Source organism: Diabrotica virgifera, chromosome 6 (genome assembly GCF_917563875.1).
Source record: "Diabrotica virgifera virgifera chromosome 6, PGI_DIABVI_V3a".
Classification (NCBI taxonomy): domain Eukaryota; kingdom Metazoa; phylum Arthropoda; class Insecta; order Coleoptera; family Chrysomelidae; genus Diabrotica; species Diabrotica virgifera.
The window spans coordinates 222,259,945-222,285,439 of record NC_065448.1 but is presented as its reverse complement, the minus strand read 5'-3'; the positions used below and the strand labels follow the sequence as shown (position 1 = coordinate 222,285,439).

General features: G+C 34.1%; 1 protein-coding gene across 3 annotated transcripts in view; it reads right to left on the bottom strand.

Moving 5' to 3' along the window:
• The window catches only part of LOC126886732 (apoptosis-stimulating of p53 protein 2), a 953,306-nt gene that overhangs the window by 387,712 nt on the left and 540,099 nt on the right, over positions 1-25,495 (bottom strand). For all 3 annotated transcript variants that reach the window (XM_050653743.1, XM_050653745.1, XM_050653744.1), the window contains one exon: positions 10,904-11,177. In XM_050653743.1, coding sequence (XP_050509700.1) covers positions 10,904-11,177 — 274 coding nt within the window. The remainder of the gene's footprint in view (positions 1-10,903; positions 11,178-25,495) is intronic.

The following is a 25,495-nucleotide window of genomic DNA, read 5'->3' as shown; positions in this document are numbered from 1 at the left end:
TTTGTACTACAACTTCAGCAAAAAACAGTCAAAATGCATATAAACAGATATATTATGTATGTACAATAAAACTAAAATGTTACTTAGTTTTTTTGATATTAAGTTTTTAATTCTGTGGACATATGTTGTTCTAGAAATGAACCATAATTTTTAATGTCACTAAAACTTTCTTTATTTTCAGCAAAAAAACAGTCAAAATACACAGAAACATATTATATATTATATTATGTGAATATTTTACATTGGCAAAAAACTAAACAATATTTCATATGTTTTAAACTCATAACTCATAAACGTTGATATGGATAAGGACATAATATGTTATTTTCGAAATGACCGAAAAATATACCGACCTGCCATACAGTATTTTAAACAGTAACTTACGTGGTTTTCACGCGAAATGATTGATCTCAATCTTGAAATCATTATGGCGTCGAAAAGTCATTTTCCCCCAAATATGTTGTTTTCGAAATGACCGATTCAAGTATTGTTATTGCAATCAACTGTGGTCAATACCATATCGTCGCCTTAATACTATAACTTGATAACTCGAAATTAGTAGTTTTGAGATAAACGAGTTTAAAGATTTTAAAGATATTTGTGCTGCTACCATGATGTTGGTAAATACGGAATTCACTCTGCGGCTCTAAAATACTGTTCCTTAACTTTTTGGCAACTGATCTATTTAGGAATATGGTGTAAATTTGTTTTCCAATATGGAAAAAAACATGAAAAATTAAAGTTATCAACTTTTAGCACTACCATAATGTTAACATTTGGTAATGTCGCATGTTGTGCTAAGTCGCATATAAGTGAACTTTTTAACACAACTAATATTTTAAACATTATTTTGTTGAAAATTAGCCCTCTGCCATGGGGGTTGCCAGATCTGCTAACAATTCTCGAATTCTTGCATTAAAATGAACCGAATAAACAGATAGCAATTATGTGGTAACTTCAATGGTTTCAGAGAAACACGTGCTAAAACTAGATAACTCGAGTTATCTAGTTATAGCATTCAGTGTATGTCGTATTCACGATTATTTCGATTAAATAATAGCTTGATAACTTATCTTGTCAAGTTTTAGCACTGAATATTAGTGGCATTTGAGTTTTATCAACTTTCGTCAATCATAAATAAATACTTAACCCGTTTGAAGTGAGCTATCAAGTTTTTACACAATATGGAGGCAAATGAAATACATCTTGTGAACTAGTTATCTCAAAAACGTCAATTTTGGAGTTATCAAGTTATAGTACTAAGGCGACGATATAAACACAATGCCGCAAAAACTGTTTCAGAAACGTAATGAAGAATGAACTCGATCTTCTAGTGCTATAATACTAACTATATTTCTATTTTATTATGACTGCTTTTTGTATTGTAACTCATTTTCTTTTATCGCCTCGCCTCATCGATTGGGCTAAATCACATATATAAAGATAAATGAATGAGCGCATCGGAAACTGGTAAATCGGAAAACGTTTTTATGCTACAACGCCCATAGCAAAGCCAAAAAACACAGGAAATCCTTGAAGAATGTTCCATAAAGATAAAATGGTTTAGTGCATGGTAGCTGAATAAGCCGCGAGTCGTTTTATCAATAATTTTCTTAGCAACCGACTTCTACATACACCGAACTTGTGAATAGTTATTTCAGTAGTCTACGAATGGAATTGATTTTTATACTAGTTTAGGGGATGTAATAATTCTGAAATTTTTAAAAAGAAGTAAAAATATCACTATTTCTCTCAGAGAATTATAAAATTGTAACGTTACAAACGTCACATATCTTTGATATTTTATTTTTAAATAATTATTCTATTTTATTTCCTTTAATATTTCATTTTTTTTGAAGATATTCTTCTTTAGCGGCGAATCGCTGAGGGTAAAATTTGATTGATCCCCGCGCATGCGCACACCGACAGTATGGTATTAGTGGTTATACGGGCTCTGATTGGGTGTTGAAATTTTGAAATGATCTGTCAATAATTGTTCAATATGGAGATTATCGGTAAACAAAAATATTGTATAATATTAGTTTTTATTGATGTGTGGACAGAAATAAAATCAAATTATAATTATAGTGACTTTTTAAATAGTTTTGAAAAGCCGCAGGTACGTAATTCTAAATGTTTCAGTTGGAAATACCTAATAGTTTCAATACCTATCTATTTGGAAAATGTAAACAAAATAATGTAGTTACCTATTAGTAGGCAATGCTTTAATTTACATAATCTGATTACGAACAAACTTTCTACAAATCTTCATCTCATATATTGTTTTCGTACACTATATTTTGTTGTATTTTATTTCGACAAAAATCCAACTAATGATTTATTAAATTCATATAAATTTATGGTGTAAACGTTTAGTTTGTGTATATTCCCACATGACGTACACGCGAATGTGGTCTAGTTTGAAATCCCGTCAGCTTTCGTACGGCGCGGTAGACGTGAAGTGGGTTCGAGCCCCAAGCAAGTTATTATTTTTTTATTTTTTTTTATAGATTTTATGATTGTAAGTATATTATTATATAATTTTTGAAGATATTCTTCTTTTTTGAAAGTGGTAGATAAGAAAGTTAGTTTGATTTTTAAATAAAATAAGTACAAATAACCTTTTAAGTATATTTACTTCGTTTAAATTACCTATTATATAATAGAAGAATATCTTCTTACGTGCGTACAAAGTACACACACATTCTTTTTTTTTCAGTAAAAAATGTAACTGAACATATAACAGGGTTAAAATGAAGATTTGCGGGCCACAATGCGAGACAGGAAGATAAAAGATGGAATGCTGAAATACAAAACTGGAGACCGTGGACAGGAAGAAGACCTTAGATGCGATGGAAGGACGATACTGTAAAAGCTGCAGGAACTAAATGGAAAAACGCAGCCAAGGACAGACGGAAATGGAAAGATTTGATATTCGTTTTAACTTGCTTTTTCGTTAAAACCTTGTTTGGCGCCCGTTCCATAGGCAACTCTCTTTTCAATCTTGTGTTCCATAGTCGTTATTTCAAATTTCATGTTCTGTGTTTCAAATTTCAGTTCTGTTGAAATATGTGTTGTGTATTTCGCTGATATGACAGTGACACTTCATCCCTACTCCCTGACACAAACTGAAAATGGAAGGGAAGAATTTATTTATTTAAAGGCATGAAATTTGAATACCAGCTTCATTTTAATCCATCAACACTTACTCTCTTGGGGTAAGAAAATTCATTATTTTTTTTCTAATAATTTAGTGTGACCAACTAGCCCGAAAAATCCGGGACATGGCCCGAATTACGAAGTCGTGTCCCGGAGTCCCGGACAAGGCTTCCGGGCCATCCGAATTTTCAACGTTTTGGTAAAATTCTATTTTGAAATTTTGAATACGTTATTCTTCTAACAATTCACATCAAATTGAATTGATCAGACGAAAAAAAATGGACAATTTCTAGAGTGTAATACTAATATCACATCCAAAACGCATGCATTTATATCGTGGTATTATAGTTCTATGAAAACTGAAACGGTGGACTTTTTTATTTCTGTATTTTGATTATCATTTTCTGAAAAAAAAAATGGCCCGATTTTCAATTTTCATTGAAAAGTCCCGGATTTCAGGTATTTTTTTCAGCCTTGTCCCGGATTCGACTGAATTGGAGTTGGTCACACTAAATAATTACATTCCTACATGCATATCTAGCTTTTTATAATTATTTTTTATAGTCATTTTTTTTCCTATACCTAACCTCGACTCTCCACGTGTCTTGATATCTTAATTTTGAATATTTCATTTCATCTATTGATATGCTTTTAGTAATCAGATAATTTAACTATTCTCCCCATCTTAATTCCATTTAATTTACCCCTTGCCATCTGCTACTTTTTGAATACTTTTTGGCAAGGGTACCTTTTCTTCTTGATGTCAAAACTTATACACACGTTTTGTATTCTAGTTTTTGGGAATAAAACCACTTTTCTCCCTCCGGGAGCTTCAAGCATCCTCAAATCGCCGGCGATACAACAACAAGAACCATGTTATTTGGACTACAACCACATCACCAAGACGATCATCCGTAGGCCTGGTGGAATGCATTTAGAACCACAGAGCCAGTTGCAGAAACAGCAGTACCATTCAACATCAACAAGTTACCATCGAACCAACACCACAAGCCATGCATAAGTATAATCCAGAATTGTTAGTTTTTGGCAAGAATTTGAATATACAGTAGAACCCCGATTATCCGGGTGCGGATTATCCGTGCTGCGGATTATCCGCAGGATTTACAGGATAAACTCCGTTATAATTGAAATACCATGAAATTTATATGCACAGTACACAGCCTGCTTGACTCACAGTGAAATTTGGTTCACAATCAGGCAACATTTTATTCAGCTTGAGTGCTGATTCTTGAATAATTGGTCCAGACACTGGTAAACCACGTTCGCGTTCCGCACTAAACCACACATACAAAGCGTCGTCGAGAGTCTCATTTTTAGCTTTATTAGCTTTGCACCGATTGTCCAAACTGTCTTTTGTTACCATGTTGAAACAAAATTTTTCGATTTTAGCTCTATTTTTCTTCCAATCCGATACTGTACATCAGTGGTGCTCAGACTTGTACTTCGTGGGATCTACCACATAAACTACAAGCGGCCAGCGATCGACTGCTGGTAAAAAAAAAACAACTATGAAAATAAAAAAACTTTATTGCACATTTCTATTTGATAAAAAGGTGTTACTACATATAGAGAGTTGAAATTAAAGTCATGTTTTTTATCTTAATTTTATTTGGATGTGATGTTGATGCATAGCACTGCCTATCATCCATAAGTTTTTCATATGATGGTACGTAATTACCGAGGGCCAAACGCAAGCATGATAAGAGATGTTCGTCAGTTAGCCGATTACGATACTTTGATTTCGCTATCTTCATTTGGGAAAATGCAGACTCACACAAGTACGTTGATCCAAAGAATGCTGTGAGCTGCAGAACTACTTGCTTCAAAGATGGATATTTCTCAGACGATATGAAAGACCAAAATTTCGTATCAGTCGCTCTGGATTTAAGGTGTATATCCGAAATTATTTTCAGTACCTCATTTTGGACGGAAATGATTTTCATATTGCTTTAAAAAGACGTCGTTGCAAGCTTCGCGCCCTTATTGAATTCACAATTTTTGTTGTCATCTTCATAATGTCGTCCATATTTAAAATTTTGGAACACAAAACTTGCTGGCGAATGATGCAATGAAATGAAAAAAAAGATGAAACGTCATCGTTAACTCGACATAATGCAACAAATCCATTGTTAACGCCAGTCATGGATGGTGCACCATCTGTTGCAATACACACTAGTTTGTAAATCGGTAGCTCGTATTGTTTCACAAAATTTATAAAAACGTTGTAAATATCTTCTCCGCGAGTTTTTACTTTCAGAGGCCGCATTGTTAACATCTTCTTTACACGACATATCAGAAAATACCATCCAAATGGAAATATACAACTGGGCAGTATCAGTCATATCGGTCGACTCGTCAAATTGCAAAGAAAAGTATACACACTTCATAATATCAATTTTCACTTGGCTTTCCAAATTTTCTTCTTCTTCATGTACAATGTCCTTTCAGAACGTTGGTTACCATGCTTGTATCAACACCATACCAATCTCAAGTTCTTCAACCATGAGGTTCTTCTTCGTCCTGGACCGCGTTGGCCTGCTATTTTTCCTTGCATAATATTTTGTAGCAACCTATATTTGGGACCTCTCATTACATGTTCGAAGTACTCCAGCTTTCTCTGCTTGATGCTATTTATGATCTCAGTAGTCTTGCTGAGACGTTCTAGTATTGTGGAGTTTCGAATCTTCTCCACCCAGGAAACTTTTAAATTCTTCTATAGCACCACATTTCGAAAGCCTCAAGGCGATTTAGATCGATTTTATTCACAGTCCAAGACTCGACACTACAAATTAAGACTGATAACACGTAGCAGCGAAGTAGGCAGATCCTCAATGCCAATTTTAGGTCTCTGTTACATAACACCTTGGACATCCTTCTAAAAGCGGCTCTAGCCTGCTCCATCCTAGATCTAATTTCGCCGTGACTTTCTGCGTTACAATTTAGTTGCTGTCCGAGGTAAACGATTTTATCAACTTGCTCAAGTTTGGTATTATTTACATTTATATACGGTTTTATATGCTGCTGTTTACTTATTACGAGTATTTTGGTTTTCCGTATGTTCAGATCCAGACCTGCCTCTCTACAACTCTCAACGACACTATGAAGTAGTGTTTGCAGATCTTCTTGACTAGAAGCTAGGAGTACTGTATCGTCTACTGTACTTTCCAAATCGTTGCCCATGATTTCGATACGTCTGGTGAACGTTGGACTTGACAACCCGAGTTTTTTAATAGCAGACATAATATCTGTTTTATTTTTGAAGTCCTCAAATAATACACTCGCTGCTTCAATGAATGCTTCTTTCACTACCTCTCCATCTTCAAACGGTTTTTTATGTTGTGCCAGTATATAAGAAATTTTAAACGACGCAATCGTTGCAGCTACTGATTGTTTAACAGGCCTAGTAAACATTGACTGTTCCGTCTTCAAACTATTTTTCAAGTCTTGCACTTTCCGTTTTCTAAACAAACTATTTTACGGAAAATCATTTTCATAGTTTTTGTGCAGTTTTATAATGCCGTTCTAAATTTCCGCGTTTGGGAAGAGCAACGAAAGACCGACAAACAAGACAAACACACTACTTATCTTTCACCATAGTAAACAGGAATTCTTCTTCACAGGCATTATTAAAATGATATGTTTTACTTTTTTTCGCAGCACTCATATCGAGTCTTAAATATTAACGTATAATAAAATGTTTGACTGGTATCTTAAATACTTTGGTAATGAATGATTAATGATTAACTAACAGCAATACAATGCCGATACAGCATACTACCAGTTTAAGTTATCTGTGAATGCTTATATGCCGAATCGGCATTATCGCAACTTTTGGGTGAGCAGATAGCAGATCGCATATTTCGCTCATACACGTGTGGTGAGTCAGCGCAGTCCCCGTCTTTTCTATTTGTATTTATCTTTTCCGCGAATCGCGATCGACTTCAAAAACTTTGGCGATCGACCGGTCGATCGCGATCGACGCTTTGAGCACCGCTGCTGTACATGTACCGACACCATATGATGTTGCAATTATTTTTAAAGATTCGCCTTTATCAATTCTACCTAATGCTTCTAGTTTCTTTTCCATTGTCACAACAACATTTTCACGTTTTGTTGCCATTACGTAGACAAAAAAACACGCAAACACAAAATCTAAATAGATTTACGAACGATTACAGAACGGAAGCGAACAATACGACTCTACTACATACATACAATACGGTCTCAATCGCAACGATTTTATGTTATTTAATATCAGTGCAGAACTAAGACCATTGTTTAAAAAAGAATTTTTTATTAGTCTTTTAGTCTTTTTTAAACAATGCTAAGACAGTTTGAAACTACAGGTGCCTGTTGTTTCCGATAACCCGAACAATGAAGTCATTTCATTGTCATCAACTCATGGCACCCGTCGTGTGCCATGAGTCATTTTTACACATACACAAATTTATTTACAAATACACAAATACCCATTATCTCTCAAATATTATATTACATACATTTTTATTGTTGAAATGCTTGATAAAAATCGGTCCGGGTTAGATGGACTTCCCGGTTTTTGGAGGCCGACTTATCGAGGTTCATAGGTTCATAGGACATAGATTTTAAAACTTTGCTCAGATCTAAATGCGGCGTCACATTTGATTTTAATCTGTAACCATTAGCAAATTCAGGGAGGGGGTTCAGTAATGAAATTCGTCATCTTCTATACATTATTCAACGAAGATAAAGATCGATGGTATTATTAAGGTGAATATAATTTGTTTTAGTAAAAATCGTCCAACTAAATTGTCTAACTTGTATTCAGAGGTTTTCTGAACCCATTGAAATGCTGACAAACAACGTACTCAAACTGAATTTATTTCACTAATTTCCTATTTATCGTCCTCTATTTGCATCTTTATTACATTACTATTCCTTTTTTAGGTTTAAATGGAAACGTAAAACACACATTTCCGTTGTATATATATAATATACGAGAACTTCACATATATAACATTTATTTTAAGCTCATAAATTTTATATATACGTTATAAAGAAGATCCTCTTTGGGTATATAAAATCCAATACTGAGACTTTTCATTATGTATTTTATGGTTTAGGGATGACAGAAGAAGGAGCTTAAAAAGTACGGTTACAATGGTAGTTGATCTTATTTATTTCTAGAGGCATCCTTCCAGCTTTTATTGTTTACTTGGAAAACACGAATAAATCGTAAGAGAAGGTTGACGTGGTAATTACGTTATTTATTGCTAATGTTAGATTTTTTACGGGATGAGGTTTAGATAATTTGTCATTTTCAATAGTTAATTCCTTATACAGGATTGGGATAAAATATGGAACCAACTAAATATCTTTGAAACACAAAATATGCTGGAACTGAAATTCGAATTATTTATCCTCTGCTTTTTTAAATTGGAAAAATAAAACAGAACAGATTGGTGAAATACTCGACAAGGGAAATCTAAAATTGCATTTCACGTCCTGTCATTCACCGTGATAATAATTTTTATCACCGTTTTGTTACAACGCTTATTTTGTCTTCTTTACTTTTCGTTTTCTTTGCCACAGTCAGACCTGCTTTCAAGAGCTTTCGTTGCATTTCTCTATTAATTGTGTTCATGTCGGTATTTTCTTGTTGATAATATCCTACAAATTCTTCTCTTAAGACTTCTCTGTACCAGTGGCGGCTCGTGACATCTGCTATAGGGTGTGCTGCATGAACCACGGCCAATATAAAATAATAGAAATAGAATAACATACGAAAACAAAAACAATAAAATTAGCTTTAATACTAATTAATAGTAACTAATAACGACATGCTATAAAAATCTGATTAACTTACATTTATTGCATTTTTCTAAATTGGAAATTAATACGCCGGTCCTTTTTTGTCGCAAACTTTTCGATTACTTTATCGTTAAAGTTCGGTATTGAAGCGATGAACTTTTTTTCTATCGAGAGTGTGGAAAGGGCTGTTAATCTGTCTTCGCGCATTGAATTTCTTAAAAATGTTTTGATCCGTTTTAAAGTTGAAAAACTACGTTCAGCTTCTGCTGTGCTGTGGAATTTCTAAACACGGCACAGATGCAACGGTCACGAATAACTGTCGTGAATTGCAGCTCGCAAACACATTTCCGAGGCCGTTAATCAGCCGATTGCCGAAGCACATCGGCTAAGATCGCCGTTTGCCTAATAAATGCATTTTACCGCTGCCAGTGTTTCGGTTGTTATCGACGCGGCTTCACTGGAGCAGCAAATACGTAAAAAGATTGCTTCACTGGAGCACCAAATACGTAAAAAAATTATACGGTTTCACTAGAGGAGTAAATACGTAAAAAAAATAATATTAATCATCGTTGTTGGTGAATTATTATTAACAGTTGATGTTTAATATGATAATATGGCAGATTTGAAATAAAACTATATTAATTATTCTTTAATAATTAAGATTTGCTATGGTTGTTTGGTAGTTCTGCAGCTCAGCAGCACATAAAGAAAAGCCGCCACTGCTCTGTACTCATCTCCCTTCTGTCGGATTTTAGTTTGATCTATCTGATTATAATTATGTGGCCTGTTTCTACGGGTTTTGGTCTGTTTAAAAACAATCCTTGCTCTTAAAATACGATGATCGCTGCCAGTTGTTAATTGATTGGGAGCAGTTATGTCTTCAAAAATGCCTTTGTTCCCACATATAAGAAGTAATCGATCTCGTTTTTCGTCTTTTTATCGGGAGATATCCACGTCCATTTTCGGTTTGCTTGTTTTTTGAAATATGTGTTCATGCCATATAAATTTTGTTGTTTTAAGAAGTTATATAATTTTTCTCCTCTTGCATTTCGTGTGCCATAACCATGCATCCCTATTTTAGTTTCAGTATTTTCTTCTTTTTTACCTAATTTTGCGTTGAAATCTCCCATAATTATAGTATCATTTTCATCTAATGCTGTTATCAGATCTTCGTAGAACATTTCAACTTCCTCTTCCTGATGTGATGTTGTGGGAGCATACACTTGTATTACCTTTATCTTAGTTTTATTATCTAGGTCTACTATAATATAAGCTACTCTATAAGAAACGCTTTTATATGTGGAAATGTAGGGTGTGAGATACTTTTTGATAAGAAATCCTACTCCACCATATGTTTCGTCTATTTTCCCTGTATAGTACAGGCGATTTCCAGAGTTTAGCTGCATGCATGAAAATACTTCGACGAATATCAGGGAAAAGTCTGTTGGATAGAAAGAGAAGCGAAAACATAAGATCATGCAATGTAGAAGATATAAATGGATGGGTGACAAAACAGAAACAGGAGTGGAACGAACACGTTATTACTAGAATGGCAGAGGACAGGATAGTACGAATAGCACGAGATAAGTAACCAAATGGACGAAGAAGTATTGGCAGACCAAGAAAAAGATGGTGCGATAATTTAAACAATTTAGGAGGCTACTATTAAAAACACACAGGCTTTAAAGCCTACATACAAGAAGGAAGAAGATACAGAAAGCGATATGGGACACAACTCCATACCAATTGTCAACTACCACACCTCAAGAACTACCTTCCAATAATTAAACAAAAAATAGCCGAGAAATTGAATATAAAGAAATCTGAGTATCGAATTAATTTTACAAATCATCAATTAAGTTAGAACAATGTCAGCTGTAATGGTGTTTTGAATAATAAGTAAAGCATTTTTAAAAATTCTTATTGTACTTACTGAGAGAAATGTTGTTCTGCTTGTGTTGGTCGACTTGTCCCCTAAGCGCCCGGAGCTTGCGCAGCTTGAGTTCTTGCGCGTCGACCCGATCCCTCAGTCTGCGCAAGCGTTCGCTTTCAGCATGGACGCGCTGTTGCCGCGCCTCCTGCTCTTTCAGGTACCTCAGCCGTTGTTCTTTGGCAGCCAGCAATTGGTGCTGCGATTCAATCTGCGCTTGTTGCTGACACGCCATTTCGCGCAGCTCACTTAACGTCAACTGCACTCCCTCTGGTAGCTGAAACAATAAAACAACCTTGATTTAATGTTGAAACATTGGAAAAATAAAACAATATTTTACGCTTTGTGTAAAATTTCAAAAACCATTATAAAGCAGTTGAAAGACTGATCTTTTTTCTATTGACCATTAACTCGGGTGATGACAATTTTGTCGAAAAGGCTTAGTTAAGGAAATAAATACTTTTTATATACTTCGATATACAATTTTTTTAGTTTCTTGATTCATTATAAAGTATCAGAACCTGGAAGGACGATGTTTTTGTTCGATTTTGTGTGGCTGTATAATTCTTTTTCTTGTGGTGTTTATCTGTGGCACATGATAGATCATTGGACTCCGTAAAGAATTCGAGTCCATCAAAGGTTGTCAAATATATAATGAAGATGGCAGTAGCAAAAGAAGCAGTTTGGAATTGACAGGGAGAGACATAACTGCTATTTTACTGGACACAATATAGATGTACACTTTTATTTAAATTTGTAGGTATTAATGATTCAGAATATTAAATGTATGTATGGTATTTTGTTTTATTTGACTTGTTTTAAAGAGAGCTTAATACCAATATAGGGGATCCAGGCATATTGTTTTGTAGTTTTCACATTGGGTTTCGTTTCCTTTTTGCATCCGTTTTGGGCATCGTATTGGTACGATTAAATTGTTTTTCCCAATCCTCTCAGACATCTTTTGATTCTTCCAAGCTTCTCTGCAAATTATGCACAGCCATTTATTTCCCTTTTCTCCTGGATAGGTACTTTATCATTCCTGGCGCAAATTTCGGCTTTCGTCAGTAGCTGACGTAACTTTGGCATTCCGTGTATTCAATGGTATTCTATCTTTCAGATGCGAAAGTTATTTCCACATATTTTTTAAGTCTCTAGTCTCTCTTCCACACTTAAGAATTCCACACAACTTGTCTAGGCTTGTGTAAGCCTGCACTGCAGCTTCTTTAACTTTTTTGAGTATATTTAATGAATTGTGTTTATGTTACAATAGCTGTATTTCCGCACATTATGTTGCGGTAGCAACATCGATATCAAAGCAAACATTCATTTTCTTATGAGATCGCATATACCAAGGGTGTTTCATCTATTCACCCTCGCGACCTATCATCGCGGTATACAGCGATGTCGATGCCAGAACAAAATAGTTTGTTTTACATCGCGATCGAGCTGTTGATCGCGTGGTAAATTATAAGTTTATTGGTGGTTTTCAAAGCACGTGACATTCGCCGGATATTAGCATAAAAAATATACTATCCAGATGTAAGCCTAGACCGCGACCGCGACCTCCACCGCGCACATCCATGTATCTTCGTTATGCCTGTATCCATAGCTATTCTGATTACTTTTTTAACCTTTAACTACACGCGCTAGCGTATTTTGTACGCCAGATATAAGAAATCCACTGCAAACATATTTAAAAATTTAATTTTTGACCTTGTTTATCTATCTAACCTATCACTGAAATGTGCTTTACATTTTGTTTTAGTTTCGTTATAATGGGCGCTCTCGGAACATCGTAATTTACAGTTTATTATTTGTTGTTTCCGGTGGACAATATACGCGACGATTATAGTAATATAAGTAGTAATATAAGTACATCTTTCAATTCTTTTTTAGTCATTATGGCACAAAATATATTTTTCTTTATAAACAATACTTTTTCTCGTGTAAAAAATCACATTTCAAAAATTTTTTTATTAGTAATTTTATTTATCATGGAATCAGATTCCAGTTATAAATCCCAATTGGCTTACTGAGAAGGAACTCCAAGTATTCGCTGATGCCGAATAAGGTTTATAACAAACAACTAAGTGTATTTTTTCAAAAAAAAAATAAAAAAATCCGCTGTTTTTAAGTGTATTTTCTTGTGGCGTATAAAGTACGCCACGCATGTAATTATGTTATAACTTGATGCGCGAGAAGTTAAAGGTTAATCTCTTTGTATATCCTTTTGTATAATGTCGTGTCCTCATCTTTGAACTTTCGCCCCTCCTCCATCATATCTATGATCTCATTGGACATCCACGATGATATAGAAGACGAATTGGTTGAGTATATTCTCAAAATTGAGTCTCAGTTTTGTGGTTTAACCAGAAGAGATCTGTGTAGAATGGTATACACACTGGCTGTTAAAAATAGAATCAAAAATCTTTTTAAAAATGGTACTGCGGGTCGTACCTGGTTAGATGGTTTTTGAGTTCAACAAGGAAAATATCAGAATATTTTTCGATAACCTTGAGGCACAATATGAAAAACATCAATATGTCCACATCAAATATACAACGTCGACGAAAGTGGTATTTCCATTGTACCATCGAGAATTGCTAAAATCATTGGACGAAAAGGGAAGCGTCAGATTGCCGCCATTACATCTACTGAGAGAGGTTCGCTAGTGACTATGGTTGCAGCAATGAGCGCAGGAGGGCAATTTGTTCCTCCATTGTTAGTCTCCAGAAGTCTCATCTGTTGTTCCAAGAAAAAATAGAAATGATCAGCTTATGCGCGGAGCACCAGCAGGGAGTATCTATGCAGTACATCCAGGTGGCTGGATCCAGCAAAATTTATTCACTGAATTGTTCAATCATGTTATCCAGTTCGTAAAGCCTACTGAGGAGTCACCTGTGTTGCTTATAGTAGATGGACATTACAGCCACACAAGAAATTTAGATGTAATAAATTTGGCAAGGGAAAATAATGTCTGCATCATATCACTTCCTCCTCATTCGACACATAAACTCCAGCCCCTAGACAAAACGTTCATGGTACCACTAAAAGCTTATTATAGTGAAGAGATTAGAACCTGGATACGAATTAATAACAGAGCCCTAACACAATTTAATTTAGCAGAACTATTGGGAAAAGCATTTCTGAAATGCCAAACGGCAGATATTGCTAAGAATGGGTTCAAAGTAACAGGAATCTGGCCAATAAATAAAACCATTTTTTCTGATGCTGATTTTATTGCCGAGAAACTTGAATCTGAGAACACCTGTAACTCATCCGAAATTAATTTGGAAGGATTGACAAGGGAACTTGGAGAAACAATTGAAAATATAACAGTTCATTCAGAAGATCAAGAACCAAGCTGTTCTAAAGACCCAGATCCACCAAAAAGGAACAAAACGAACGCAGCCACCGTACCAGAACACTGTTCAAAAACATTAATGAGTCCATTCGTTCTTTCACCTGTCCCATCAGTTACGAAGCGAGTGTCTTCACTTCTCGGTCTCAAGTTATAACTTCATCTCCGTATAAATCAGACCTTGAAATATCAATTGAGAATATAAGAAAATCAAAAGAGGGAAAGGGGAAGAGAACGGTATTTTCAGATGAAGCAAAAGAAAATGTAAAGACCAAGGATGGAAAGGGGAAGCGAATAGTTTCTGCGCTAAAGCCGAAAGAAAATGTAAAGAATCCCAAGAGAAAAATCAAAACCAAATTCAGTTCGGATGAAGAAGAGGAAGAGGAATTTTTGCCCGCTGGCGAAGAACTTGACGTAGAACAGATAGGACAGTATTCTCCTGAAAGCAATGACGCCACATGTCTATAACAACAGTTTTCTGATGACACTAGAGGAGAAACGTGAGTTCAATGTTTAATGTGCAATCTCTGGGCACATGAACAGTGTTCCGGAGCTGAAAAAGACTCTTACGTTTGCGATTTTTGCAGATAATTTTATTTTATTTTTTCACAGATATGTTTATTGTTTTTTAAGCATAAATTGTTGGCTAGGTTATTTCGTATTTTTAATGTCAAAGAAAATTTTGTTAGTTTTTGAGTGGGGCCCATATTTCAGACAGCCTGGCCTGGCCTGGTTAGAAAAATATGCCCCATGTCATATTATTATCCGTAAAATTAATAAACTTTATTATAAAAAATACATAGTTAGCAGTTGTTGTTCCAAGGTCTTATAGCATGTATAAATAGTGTGACCAACTAGCCCGAAAAAACCGGGACATGGCCCGAATTACGAAGTCGTGTCCCGGCGTCCCGGACAAGGCTTCCGGGCCATCCGAAATTTTCAACGTTTTGGTAAAATTCTATTTTGAAATTTTGAATACGTTATTCTTCTAATTCACATCAAATTGAATTGGTATGGGACGAAAAAAAGTCGACAATTTCTAGAGAATTTCTAATACCACATCCAAAGCGGTGGATTTGGACCTAATACCACCATTTTATATCGGTGGGCGGTGGACTTTTTTCGTTTCTGTATTTTAATTATCGTCTTCTAAAAAAAAATGGCCCGATTTTCATTGAAAAGTCCCGGATTTCAGGAATTTTTGCAGCCTTGTCCCGGATTCGACTGAATTGGAGTTGGTCACACTATGTATAAATGACATTTAGACATTGTTATAAAAATATAATAAGCAAGTTTCAATAGAAAAACAAATGGGGGGCCCATATTCGGACCAGTTCCTCTACATTTTCTACCATAAAACGTGATTATATACAAACAAAAAACTGTACAGAACTTATTTGTTGTTCATTTCATTGTAAGGCATTGCAATCTATTGTGGTTTCTTCAATATGTACTTTAAATAACGTTGGGAAAACAAACTAGACTTGGTAAAGAAACTTATTAATTCCGCTAACATGATACGTCTTGCCTTAACTGTACTTTAATATCATTTTGAAGTCGTTTCAGTGCCTTATAAAGATATTAAAACAGTTTATTTCCCGATAAAATAAGGTGTCCTATATATTTCACATAATATTATAGTCATATATTTTAGATCTAACACCTACATATAAAATCACATTTATTTTCTTTATCGATTGCTATAGGTTTAGCGTGGAAAACACAACGTATTTCTTTCTCCTTAGCTCCACGTAGTAGAAAATGGAATATATTTCGTATATTCCACAACGAAATAGAGTTGTCATATCTATCATGTCACATTTTTTGTTGCCTCCAGTAAGACAGGCACTTTTCGGCATCTTCGCTGACATCTGTGACAAAAAATGGCCTTTACTTAATGTAAAAATATCGAATGGGAAGTGATTTTGATCGATTAAGGTAATATTTTTTATGAATTGATGATAAAAACTACCCTTTAGAGAGATATAACTACGCCCTTTTTGACGAAAAATTATTTCCTTTTATTTTTCAACTGGAATATTTGGGGGAAGTCAATAGAAGAGGCGTACCATCCCGTGGGTATCGAACTTTTAACATGTTTTTTTTTATTAATAGTTAACGGTAAAATACTTGTAAATTAAAAAAAACCGCTTGGATTTACACGAAATTTGGCGCATGTGTGCTTTTGTGCCGATGTGTGCTTTTGCCCTGGGGGTTAGTTTCACGCCTTCTCAGGGGTGAAAAAATATACGTTCAAAATAAGTCCGGATATGGATTAACCTTCGGAGTACGGAGAGTATTTTACTAACTTAGATTACGATTACGATTTTAGAATTACTTCAAACTATAAATCACAGTAACTTAAAGCACTTCGCCACCGGAGAACCCACATACTGGCCCAGTGATCCACAGAAAACACCAGATGCCATAGATTTTTTCGTAACAAAAGGCATTAATACTAAACAACTCAAAATACAGTCAAGCTTTGACCTATCATCTGATCATTCACCAATACTCTTAACCATGCTTGAGGGAATAGTAGGGCGACCAAAAAAAACCTATAGTAAATTCCTCTTAAAACAACCGAGGACATAGAAGTAGCATTAAAAAAACTAACAACTTCCATTCAAACTGCGGGTTGGGTCGCAACTCCGATACAAAAAGTCAGTGATAAAATCGACGAAAAGCCAATCATAATAGAAGACCAAATTGCTGAAAAGAGAAGACTACGCAAGAAATGGCAGCAAACAAGGACAGCAGCAAATAAGAAAAACCTCAATAAAGCAAGTAAGGACCTAAAAAAACTTCTGTTAACGATGAAAAATGACTCGGTTCAGGCATACCTCGAAAACCTAACGCCAACGGAAGCAACAGACTACTCACTCTGGAGAGCAACAAGAAAATTGAACAGGCCACAACAACATATTCCCCCTATAAAAGATCAACAGGGGAAATGGGCCAGAAACGACAAAGAAAAGGCCAATGCATTTGCATTTCACCTATCAAATGTGTTTAAACCAAATGAAGTAGAGAGTACACAAGAAGACATGGACGACATACAAAACTACCTAGAGTCACCTCTCCAAATGGAACAGCCCATAAGCAACTTTAAATACAAGGAAATACGAGATGTAATTGTACACCAAATTAAACCAAAAAAGCACCGGGCTATGACCTAATAACCGGCATTATAGTGCAAAAACTCACTAGAAAAGGAATAACAGCATTACTACAAATTTTTAACGCAATGCTAAGGCTGAGCTACTTTCCAAATCAGTGGAAAGTAGCAGAAATAATAATGCTTCCCAAACCAGGTAAAAACCCTAATGAAATATGCTCGTAAAGACCCATCAGTCTCTTGCCAATCTTATCAAAAATATTTGAGAAACTTCTACTCAAGCGAATGCAGCCAATATTAACGGAAAAAAAGCTCATACCAGATCATCAGTTTGGCTTTAGAGCAAAACATGGCACAATAGAACAACTCCACAGAGTCGTTAAACAAATTAGCAATGACTTAGAAAAGAAAAGGTATTGTTCAGCCGCATTCATAGATATTAGCCAAGCTTTTGATAAGGTGTGGCATCCTGGACTATTGTATAAAATAAAAAAAAGGTTTACCTCACAACTTCTATCCATTATTAAAATCATACATAACTAACAGATTTTTCTTAGTAAAACAGCAGTCTGAATATACTAACATCTACCACATATAATCTGGAGTACCACAGGGTAGTATCTTGGGCCCAATATTATATTTATTGTACACGGCAGACATTCCCACTACAGAACAAACAACAGTATCAACATTTGCTGATGATACAGCAATACTAGCCTCCCATCACAATCCTGCAGGAGCTACAAGAAACCTACAAACAAACTTGAACAAAATAGGAGTATGGCTAAAAAAGTGGAAAATAAAAGCGAATGAATCCAAATCAATACACGTTGCTTTCACGATGAAAAGAGATCAGTGTCCACCAGTGAAACTAAAGAACAGTCAATTAGCACAAGCTGATAGTGTGAAATACTTAGGCATGCACCTAGACAAACGCCTCACATGGCGGACACATATATTCAACAAGCGAAAACAACTAGGACTTAGACTGCAGCAACTATACTGGATTATCGGCAGGAAATCTAAACTGACCATTCAAAACAAAATACTTGTATATACATCAATTCTAAAACCAATCTGGACATATGGAATCCAGCTATGAGGCACAGCGTCACATTCAAACTTAGAAATACTTCAAAGGTTCCAAAATAAGGTTTTAAGAATAGTCAATGCCCCCTGGTACGTGCCAAATACAGCAATAGAAAGAGACTTAGAAGTCCCCACCATCAAAAGTGAAATAAAACGACATAGTGAAAAATATCGGGATAGAGTGAATACGCATGTGAACCCTCTCGCGAGTGATCTATTTAACACCATAACCATAGGTGAAGTGCGCCGCTTAAAAAAATTTAAACCAACGGACCTGATAAGCAGGTTTAACTAAGTGTACTCAGAATAACAAACAAATAATGGTTTTAAATAAATAGGTTAATTATGTAAAGGAAATAATTCACTGGAAATATTTCCTACATGTCCAATGTAAATATCCGATCATTTACTTATTGTCCTTTAATATTATATATGATATGTGACAGATTGTAAATATATTGGGAGTTAAAAAAAAAAAAAAAGATTACGATGATGGGTCAAGCATGACCCATTCTCATTTTATGTATAAGTGTGTTTTAAATAGTCAGTATTATTAAAGAGTATGCTTAATTTAACAAAAAACAAATAGTCATGAAAATTATAATCCTAAATTATTTTATTTGTTTAATTTTTTTAAGATTCTCATCTTTTTGGCAGTAGTTGCATTTAATTTTGACAATATGGACTTTTCCACGTTTTTAATGAGTATTAACACAGATCTTTTACAAATGTCACACCTCTTTGAATATTTACTGTCACTACCCCTACAAGAATAACAACAACCTAATTTTGTTTCAGATTCCGGCACTTCTGTTTGCTTCTTTACACTAATACCGGTGATCTCTATTGCAACGATTACGGATTTATGGTACCCGATGGGTTCTTCTTGTATTGCTTCAGCTTTTCGTTTTATATGGGTGAGGTTAAATGTTTCCCAAGCCCCTCCAGAAATAGTTTTCTGCGATGTTTTATGTTTACTTGGTTCCATTCAAAATTTTTCATATTCCATAAAACGAAAGCATTGTAACATGCAATATCCAAAAATAAGTTAAAAAAATACGTAAAAGCCATCTTCTTGTTGCTCTTTTGCATGTGTATTCTCGTATCAATTTATCTAAAATATCAACTCCACTTTTGGTTTTGTTGTAATCCAAAATAATCTTTGGTTTAAAATTTTGGTCTTCACTGTGTAATGATAATGTTCATTGTGTAAGGTCGATAATAATACGACAGATTTGTTTGGCTTGGTTACATGTGAAACTAAAGGAATATTTCTAGTGAACCAAAAAATTTTGAAGAATACAGTGAACGATCTGTCATTTCAAGCAATGACTTGGGCAAACAAAATTTTTCTAATAGTACCCAAAAAAGTTAAATTTTTGGATAAGAGTTCTTCGGATAAAGGAATGTCAGTAAAAAAATTATCAGTTGTAATATTTTGACCAGACCTATGCCAATATTCTCTAAGTGTTTTGACAACTCTTGGGCCTTGGTTACTTTCAGATTTATCACTAATTTTTCCAGTATACAGCTCAAAGTTGCAGCACTAAAAATTTGCAGCGTCACATAAGGTCCAAGCCTTTATACTGTATTTTTTCGGTTGACTAGCTTTATAAATCAGAAATGGACAACGTTCCCTAAAATTTAAAAGTTGCTCGTCGATAGTACCAAAAGCAGATGGTTCATTATGATTCCCTACAATTTTGGGCAAATAGATCAGCGATTTCTCGAATAGGAATTAATTTATCTCGCGTTTTGTACCTACAAACATATTGAAAATATTCTTCGAAATCCGAAAACCGGGTCAGGACTGACCCGGTCAAAAACTGTAATTTGCATGTTTACTCATAATACAAGAATAGATAGATTGAAACAAATAAGGAAAACTTACGATCAATCGACTTTGTAAAAATAATATTTCATTAAACATCAAGAAATAAGTGAATTTCGGGTCAGGCTTGACCCAGACTTCGTACTTCTAAGGTTAACTGACTAATTCTAAGCAACTTTCATTCTATAACATTTTTTTTAGTAAGTTAATACTTTTCGAGTTATTTGCGAGTAAATATGTTCATTTTTCAACAAAAAGAAACACGTTTTTAGACGGTTTTCTACAAATAACTCAAAAAGTAAGCATTTTATCGAAAAAAACATTCTTAGCAAAAATATAGCTTCTAAAAAATGGAAAAAATAGTGTATGTATGAACTCTCTAGACCCAATAAAAGCAAAGTTACGCCAAATTCCAAATCGAGCATTTCAACGTGAAATAACCAAAAAATGAAGCACTTTTTAGGGAAAACTCATTTTAACTTTTTTAAAGTATTTAAAAAAGCTTTATTCTTGCTTTTCAAAAAAGTTTCTAGACTTAAAAGTAAGGAAGGTACGCTCAAAATAGAGTTGGTACCTTTTCCATTTGGTAAAAAAAATCGTGAAAATCGCCCAATAATTAGCATGCCGGATGAAATTAATCGTTATTTACCACTTCACAAGTTGCTTTACTCGTGTATGTATTGTTTATATGATCTGTAAGTTTCATCGGTTCAAAGTGCTAATACATAAGTAAAGTAACTTGTGAAGCGGTAACAATTAATTTGATCTAAGATGCTAATTAGTGGGTGATTTCTTGAGTTTTTTTTTACCAAAAAAAAGTGACCAAATTTATTATGAGCGTAACTGTCTTACATTTGATGCTAGAAACTAAAAAAAAAAACAAAAATAAATATTTTTTGTAACACTTTAATAAAGTTATAATGAGTTTTCCTAAAGAGTACATCAATTTTTGATTATTTCACGTTGAAATATTCGCTTTGAAATTTGACGGATATGAACCCATTTTTCATTAGCTACAACTTTGCTTCTGTTGGGTCTAAAAAGTTCATACATACACCATTTTTTTCAACTTTTTAGAAGCTATATTTTTGCTAAGGATGTTTTTTCGATGAAATCTTACTTTCTGAGTTATTTGCAAAAAACCGTCTAAAAGCGTGGTTATTTTGTTGAAAAATGAACATTTTCACTCGCAAATAACTCGAAAAGTATTCAATCTCAATCTAATCGGTTGTTTAAAATTTGGGGCAAAAATTGTGAAACAATGTACAACTAAATGATAGTTTTTACATAAAATAGTTGTTACTATTTTCACTATTATTAAGGAATAAAACAAACGTCTTTTGTACATTTGCTAACATGTGGAGCCATTTTTTGAGGTTGAACAGAATAAGTTACCTGACAAATTTTAAGATTTGGCAGTGGCAGTGACAGTATGTAAATAATAAGTATTTATCCTTCAAAACACACTGCTCATATTTCTACAAAATACGCTTTAAGAGTCGTATCATTTTTTTTTGGAACCAGCTGTACATACTATAATATTTAAGCAAAAAAGCGACCTTTTTCATTCATTTCAATATTCTGAAAAATCTATGCATTGTAGATGGAAACGTTCAACAGATGACTTTCTTGAAAGTACTTTCTTTAAAGTGAGATTTTCGTAGATAAAAAATGTTTATAAACAAAAAAGTTATTGCCAATTAAACCAGAAAGTTTTCTTTATTTGGTAAAACTCCAGTAGGAATCTTATGATTATTGCTATCTGATCATTATTACAATATATAAGCAAGTTAGTTCTAGCTTAATTTAATACCCACTACAGAAGACTTATCAAACAATCTGTAGAAAGCGATACGAAGAAAATATATTACAAAGAGAAACAGTAAAACGGGTAGTCAAAATTGCAAAAAGAAAAAGCTGGGAAAAATTTGGAGGTAGCTTGAATGAAGGATATAAATTATAGCAAACAATTTTGGACTCACATAAAGAGGTTAAAAGGCAAGAAAAGAAACAAAATAAGATCAATTAAAAACAAAAACAGTCAACTAAAAACGAAGAAATAGAAATAAAAACCTGGTAAGAAAAATATACAAAAATATTATGGGCCGAACTGGCAGAAGAATACTTAGAGGAAAACCAAGTAGTGGAAATCTTACCGCAGATAACAAGAGAGGAAATGGTGAAATGGACAAAGCCATAAATAGAATCAAAACAGGTAAAGCATGTGGGGGAGACGAAACACAAAATGAGACAGGGTAAAAAACGAAAATATCAGACAAATAACAAATACAAACCTATTACTGAGGATATTAAACAGAAGCAATTTTTATCGTTCGAATATACTATTATTAGAATGAAACCAGAAATAATTACAAGGCAAATATTAGTAATGGAAAGAAGAAGGAAAAGGCAATGGAAAGATCATTGCATTTAATTCCAATACGAAGCGTGAGAGGCCAAAAGGATATGAGAAAAAGAAGAAGAAGAAGAAGAAGAAGAAGAAGAAGATAGTAAAAACTTTTTTGTTTTCCTGTTGTAATTGTTTCAAAACAAAACCTATTGCTTATTATTAAAGAAAAGTTTACTATTTTTCCAATAATAAAACGGTATAAAAACAAAAAAACAACTGAATAAAAAACAAACCTAACGTTATGTATATAATATGTCCACATAAACTTTACTAAAAATCGGAACACTACTCATTTGTCACATCCTACACACTACACACAACTTATTAAACTAAACACATTTTTCCTTCTTTCGACAAACAGGGCCCTTCTTTCACTTCGAGTATGTTAAGGTACCTAAAACCTATTATTTGGCGACACTCAGGTCAATGAGGAATTGAATTATGAGTTTCTGGGACATTAACCAGATAACATGTGTCTCTATGGCACTGGGAGAAGGAATCAGGAATGTTTCTATCGAGAGTTATGTGGCTGTAATATGTTATAATATGTTGCTGTATCTGATTATGAAAGAAAAAAATGTAGGGTAATGGGTCTATGATTGGAAGGAATTTGTGAGTACATTCGTTTGATTTTAATTTTTGTGTGTCCACCAAAGTGTGTCTGTCACTATCAAATTGAATAGAAAACACAGTTTTTTTTTTCTATAGATAATAATATATCTTTTTTATTACCATATTCTATACAGGGTGTCTCACGACAAGCTTGCATTAGAATTATCTATATTATTTTATATCGAAAACTACGTACACGATTTTTATAAAAATTATTTTATGAGGATTACAATTTATGACGAACTTATACGAAATATTTTGACAGATATGCCACTTCCGGTTATACCGGAAGTAAACAGCAACGTTGTTACTTTAATTGGAATACCCTATATATTATTGCATTTTTAGATTCGGCATAAGATTATACACAAAATTTGTATAAGGTATCATAGGTCCAAACTTTATATTTTTGAGTTATTTTATATTCTTTTGAGTTATTCATCTTTTTTTTTCAAAAATTTTCACAGATAGACACAAACTTTTCAAAGTTAACAGCTTAGGGGCTGTCCATTAATCACGTGAGGCTCGAAAGGGGGGGAAAGGTCCATAAAAACATCACGAAATTTCACAATACACGTGATATACGTGGTCTTAAACCTCACCATGTATCACCAAGGGGGAGGGGGTTTAAAAAATGACAAAAAAACATCACGTGATTAATGGACGACCCCTTATCCATATACAAACATATGTAAGGTCTTAATGTTTGCACATACAGAGTAGATAACGTTCTTTCAGTAGTTTACATCGAAATCCATACTTAATAACAATCAATTATTCATCGATAATCAATTTTCTAGATTTAAAAACTATCATACTTGAACATAAACATGAGTTCTCCGTTTTTCATAAACCTACCTACTTATATTGACACAACTATTATACTCAATTCATTATCCAATCCTACACAACATAAATTGGCAGCGTACCATAGCATGTTACATAAATTAATAGAAATTCCCATGTCAAAAAAATAACTTGAATATCATTAAGCAAATAGCAATAAACAATGGGTAAAACTGTTCCGAATGGTTTGGGAACGATTAACTAAAATTAAAATAAATGTAAACACAACAAACTTTCAATAATATATTTATTTTAATCAGTAAAAAGACTTGTTTTGCTTATATCTCGTAAGTGTGTTGTTGACCTATCCCGATGCCCGCTGGGGTGTGACTCCCGACGCACGGGAGGTTGTGAACCGACTGCCGTGGCTGAAAAAACCACAAACGCTAATATGTTTGTGTTTCTACCATCTGGCCAGAAAGGCGATAAATTATTTAGATCTGGCGTTTAAAAGTTAAAACATTTCTGCAGTTTTAAGAAACTCCTTGGAATGCATCTCCAAAGTGAGTTATTGACATAAGGTCTGATAAGATAATTAATTTATGGGGAATTCAGTTTGTAAAACGAAACACACCAAAAACGTATGGTTAGGGATACATTTCGTTTCGAAAAACCGTGCCCTTCTTAGCATCTGGTTTGTATATTAAATGTGAATTTTATATGACCCATCTTATTTCGTTTTGAGAAAAGTTATTAAAAATTAAAATTAGCAAAAATAGTAATTAAAGCGTGTCGCCACAAAACTAACGAACAATAAACAAAATTATAAATCAGAAACTGCATAAAAAAAGCCCTGAAATTAGTCTGGCCACCACCAGAGAAAAACCCAGTACCTTCTGCTAGATTATATTATACAGTCCGTACAATACAGTGTGTTCCAACGAAAATTTTACCCCGCCCCCAGGAACTTAGAAACCATTCTTCACAACTTAAAAAAACAAGTCAATTTTTATTGAACGGGGGACGAATTTTCATGCAAAATTCATGCCTTCAAATGTAACCCCCTACTGCATCGCATCAACCCCCAGCTTTTTTTAAATAGCAAGTGTAGTCGAATTGCACATCATTTGAAAGGTAATTTTTTTCTCTACGCGACCCTGTATTTTTTTTTTAATTTGCGGAATAACATTAAAGATTATTTTGTATTATTAACTTATAACGTAAATTAAAAAAAGAGAATGTCGTGTAGAGAAAAAAATTACTTTTCAAATGATGTGCCACTCGACCACACTTGCTATTTAAAAATCAAACTGGTGTTTGATGCGGGGCAGTAGGGGGTTACATTTGAGGGTATGAATTTTACATGAAAATTCGTCCCCCTTCCAATA